A 5,150-nucleotide genomic window follows, 5' to 3' on the forward strand; every position below is an offset into this window, starting at 1 on the left:
TTGATCATCCACAATCCTCTTTGATTTGGACTGATGCAAGAGGTCAAATTATCATCGATGATATTTTTTAAATATATTTTCACTCTTTCTGAATATATTTTCTTCTATCAAAATATTTGTTAGTTTTAAATCTTGATATTTATTAACCACTTTTTTTAAACATTATCATTGGTTATATTTCATTTGTTTATAAAATTGAAAATTATTGATTAATATAATAAAAAATATTTCAAATTAATATAATTGGAATTTTTAAGTATGTAACTTAGTTAAAAAAATAATTTTTTACTCAATAAAAATAAAAATATTGATATATTATATTTATCTTTTCATTCAATAATTTGTTTTTAACATTTTATTTTAACTAAAAATAATTATATTTTATTTAGAGCGTACAATTTACTCTCTACACTCTCGGATTTTTAAAATAATTAATTATAATATATTAAAATTAAATGTAATTAAAAATATTTATCGCTTCTTATTCCAATTCCTCTAATTCTTCGGTCTTATTTTAATTATGTTAACTTTTTGCTATTTTAAAATCTTTAACATCTTGTTAGTTTTATTTTTTAGTCCTTATTTATTATTAATTATAACTATTTTAACATGAAATATTAATTAAAAAAATAGAGTAATTTTTTAATGTATAACTAAATTAAGTAAAATATTCAATACTTTTTATCAATATGATAATCATATATAATTTTTATTTTTAATATCTATATATATATATATATATATATATATATATATATATATATATGATTCTGCCGGTTGACCTGAGTGCAAGAGTCTTGCCACGTCAAAGGTTTCTCCTTCTGGATCAGCTTCGCACCACGTTAGCCTCTGTCCTTCACGCCTCAATTCCTCGCAAGAACCTAAAGAAAACAGAGTGGCGCCGTTGCGGCCGATCGCGCTCCGACGCTCAAGTCAGTGACGGAATCACCAAAAACTAAGAGAGAAAATCTAAACTCAAGGAACCGTGCGCAGTGAATCTCTGTGTACTCGAGAGTATTCTCAAAGCATACTGAAGTGTTCTCAGAAAACGTACCTCAAAGTCTGTTAAGAGTTCCTTATATACCTGAGCATTTTCTCTCTCCTGACGGTTATACCTCTGGACACGTGGCTCGCATCCAGCTGTACACGTGTTGCCATCTGGAGCCCCCTTCTACTTGAGCGTCACCTCTACTCTTCAAGTTATTCGACTAAGTTACCCATGCAAGGAGTAACTTGGTGCATAGCTTCCTTGGAGCGCGACCCCTTAAGCGGCGAGTACGGGGTGTCACCATGCACACCTTCTCTGTGGTCTCGCCTGCCGCTATCACGATCTGCTTCACCTGCACATCGTGCATGTTCTGGGAAACTGTTCCCTTGCCTTGACCTCTGGCTAGGGAATAATCATCTGATAACCTCGTCCTTCGTACTTGTACCCCTTGAAAGCCTTAAGCAAGCCTTCCTGATCTTTCGGCGATGTGCCCCTTTCGGCGGTCTCTAACCACTTGATCGCCTAAAACTCACATACGGCGACTATGACGCAAGCCTGGTGACCGCCGGTTATACATACTAGAGGTCGGAGAACGCCAAGCCAAGGATTGGCGACTACACAAACTTCCCGATGTACTTCCCTTCTGTCAGCTAGGTGTCCCGTTCAACACGCCTATATTATCGCTTGCTGCCACGTCATCACTTCCGATTACCTGATCGGTACACAAGCCCCCCAGTCTTAAGCTGAGCCTTGACCAGCGAAAAGACTAAGAAGTCAAATCATCGTCGATCTACGTGGCGCTTGTACGGATCTCCGTACGTTCGTACCCTTTTCCTTTCTGACGCTCCACCAACCCCCTCTTTAATCAAACGACACGTGGCTTCATCAACGGTCATTTTCAATTTGCCATTTGCGCTTCCCACAACGTTCGAAAACCCTTAAACCCTTCGCGCTATTCACTGTTCCATCATCTTTCTTCATCCTCAAGCATCCCAAACGCTCTCTCTGCGAACCCCGAAACTCCTCGTCTCTCTTAATCTTCAACTTTCTTCAGCGCTCATCCGATCATAAAAAGGTAACCCTTTTACTCCTCTTATTGGTATTTGTTGCATTTTAACCGGTTTGCATCATCCATTATCTGTCTGAAGCATACGCTGTGGGCTGTTTTCTTTTTTCTCGTAACCTAAGGTTTCGTCCCTATTAACGTCCATCCCAACGAACCCTCAGTCGTTCGTTCTATCTTCTTCGTCCCCAATCGAGTCATTCTCTGCTAGCTTCATTTCATCCCTTTCTCTTTCCTTTGCAGTTCCTGCGATGGCTCACACGAAGTCCACCGCTAACCCTCCTTCTTCATCGCGAAACCCTCCACCCAAAACCAGTAGGGTTGTCCCTGGGACAAATCCTCCATCGATACGCAACCCATCACGAGCCTCTGGTGCTCCCTCTACACAGGCTGAGAGGCCTGCTTCTTCTCACGCCAACCCTACCCAGGCGACTCCACCACTCGCCGGAGGAGCCTCCCTTCCTCCGCAAGACTATAAGGAGCTCTACCCTTGGGCCACCCCAACTCTGCTAAAAGAGACCTCCTCGATAAACACTGAATTGGGCGTGCACCGATTTAGGAAGGGAGATCAACCCGACCTTTCCTTCCACAAGGAGCATGACAGCAAAGTGGTCGTGCTGCCCTGCCTCCCAGGTGAACCGATCTGCGCGGCCGATAAGGGGAACAACGGCGAGTTGTTCTGCTTCATCTACACTACCTTTTTCAAAAAAGTGAAGCTTAGGCTTCCTTTTACTCGTTTTGAGAGAGAGTTGCTGACCGAGCTCAACATCGCCCATGCCCAGCTTCATCCCAACAGTTGGGCGTTTGTAAGGGCGTTCCAAATTCTTTGTGCGCACTTGTTGCTGCCGGCCTCAATCGACGTCTTCCTCTTCCTGTTTGAGGCAAAGAATCCCGGAGATCGCCTCTGGGTCAGCTTGAACGGGATTGCTGGGAGATCAATCTTCTCTATCTTCCAGCAATCTTATAAAGACTGGAAAGGGAAGTTCGTGAAGGTGTGCCAGAATGAGCAAGACCTCTCACTGCTTGACGGCTTCCCCTTGTATTGGGTAAACAAGGGGAACAAGGACTCCAAGGACAACTTTAGGAGACCAAGAAGTCCTGACAACATGGGGGAGTTAGATAAAGATCTTTGTCTTTTTTTGGAAGAGTGTGGCTGCCGTCAACATCACCTTCCCCACTGCCTCAATTATTCCCTACGAGTTCTTCGAGAGCCAACTCGAAATACATATAGGTTAGCCCCTACTCCAACACCAAGTCTCTCACTTCGAGTTAATACTAACCTAGTGTCTTCACCACTCTATTTTGGCATTCCATTATTCTGTGTTGACCTTGATCTTTCATCCATGTACTACTTGTGTCATCTCTGTATGAATGCACTTGCATGTTTTGCTTTTGCCTTGGTTGCTAATCTGTTTTTTACCTTGTGCAGATAACATGTTAGGAAAAGGGAAACTGGCATAATTGAGGGCGATCGCCCAATCCCATAAGCTCGCGGCGGGCTCCCAAGCTGCATCCAACCCGGGGGTGGCGATCGCCGCTACCCAAGGCAAAACTCCTCCCCGAGGTCCAACTCCTTCTGGGGTGCTGCCCGCCCCAAAAAGGAAAAAGCTAATCTTGAGGAGACCCAAAAGGAAAACTCCTCAGGTGGTGCAAGAGGAAGAAGATGATGATGAGGAAACTGAGGATGGCCTCGTCGCTAAGAGGAAAAGGGTGGCCACCTCTACACTACCTACACTCCCAACACCGACACTGCCCTCACCTCCAGCTCCACTACAACCAGTCAAAGCAACGCCCCTGGCCGCCGCACCCCCAGTGGTTGAAAGCAGCGACCCTAACTATGTAGAGAACCCTCCGAGCGCCTCAACACCGTTCGTATTTGTCGGAGAGGGTCCTCCTTCAACCACATCTATTGCTGGGGCCGCGTTAGGAGACGATGAGGGCGCTCAAGTCTCGCCAATTTTGATAACAGAATCCCCGACCTCACCACCACGCCTAGAAGCCCCCCTTGCCCTACAAACTCAAGAGGGTGGTGGTGAAAGTCAGCACCAAACTCCTCCACCACCTCCAGCAACAACCTCAAGCCTCCCAATTTCCTTTGAAGAGACCTTGAGGCCCTTCACAGCCCAACTGAAGACTATGGCGGAAGATCTTCCCCTGCTTGTATCAAGAGCTGTGAAGGACTCCCTCAAGAAGCTTCAAGAGGAGAACTCCGCGCTCAAGGAGTCAAACCTGATGATAAGGGTTGAGGCTGAAAAGCTCACGTGCAACCTGTTGATGACTGAGCTGGAGCACTCGAGGCTGGAGGATGCAATGGACGCGAAGCTAAGAAGCACGCGCAAGGAAGCCTCCGATCTGCGCCAAAAACTGCACCTCCAACTCCAAGAGAAGATCGACTTGGAGAGCAAGTTGGTCCCATATAGGCTCAAGGTGGCAGATTTGGAGGCTGCAAAAAAGGCGGAAGCGTCCAGGATGGAGAACCTCGAGAAGAGATCGACAGATCGGGAGATTCTCCTTGGGAAGGTCGAGAAAGAAAGGGACAATGCTCTCGCCGAGCTCGTCGAAGCTCACGAGGAGGCCAAAAAGACCGCTGCAAAGCTGGCCCAAGCTCGGGACGAAGGCAAAAAAGCTGCTGAAGAACTCGCTCGAGCTCGTGAGGAAACGGAAGAGCTGAAGAAGCAAACACACGAGCTCGAGCAGAGCACTGCCCAAGTCCTCACCGCCGGTTTTGACGCCGCTCTGGAGCAAGTAGCATGTCAATACCTTGAGCTCGACCTCTCCATGGTGTCGATCAGCAATGAGGTGGTGGATGGGAAGATTGTACCCTCTGAAGACTAGCTACCTTCCTCCATCACCTCTTCTTTGTAAAAACTTTTATCTGCAATGACGCTGCTTATGTAATTGTTTTTATATACATGCAAACTTGAATTGCCACTTCTTATATGATTTTCACTTCTCGTACATCGTCTTCCTATTTACTTTGCACGTTTTTACCTTTACTTGTTGTGTGGTTTACCAACATAACTGGTGAAGCTTACTCAAACGAATTAACTCAGCAATATTTGAGCCTCACCTTTCACACACTGCTTCGATCTTGAATAA

At 45.1% G+C, this 5,150-nt stretch overlaps 1 protein-coding gene across 1 annotated transcript; it reads left to right on the forward strand.

Moving 5' to 3' along the window:
- Positions 1-4,187: 4,187 nt before the first annotated feature.
- LOC137837235 (uncharacterized) lies at positions 4,188-4,886 on the forward strand. Its single transcript, XM_068646176.1, has one exon. The coding sequence runs from the start codon at positions 4,188-4,190 to the stop codon at positions 4,884-4,886; it is 699 nt and encodes a 232-aa protein (XP_068502277.1).
- Positions 4,887-5,150: the final 264 nt, after the last annotated feature.

The sequence above is a fragment of the Phaseolus vulgaris genome, chromosome 11 (assembly GCF_000499845.2).
Source record: "Phaseolus vulgaris cultivar G19833 chromosome 11, P. vulgaris v2.0, whole genome shotgun sequence".
Taxonomy (NCBI): Eukaryota; Viridiplantae; Streptophyta; class Magnoliopsida; order Fabales; family Fabaceae; genus Phaseolus; species Phaseolus vulgaris.

Coding starts and splice junctions, on each gene's coding strand:
- LOC137837235 (XM_068646176.1), top strand. CDS start 4,188: ATGGCGGAAGATCTTCCCCTGCTTGTATCAAGAGCTGTGAAGGACTCC.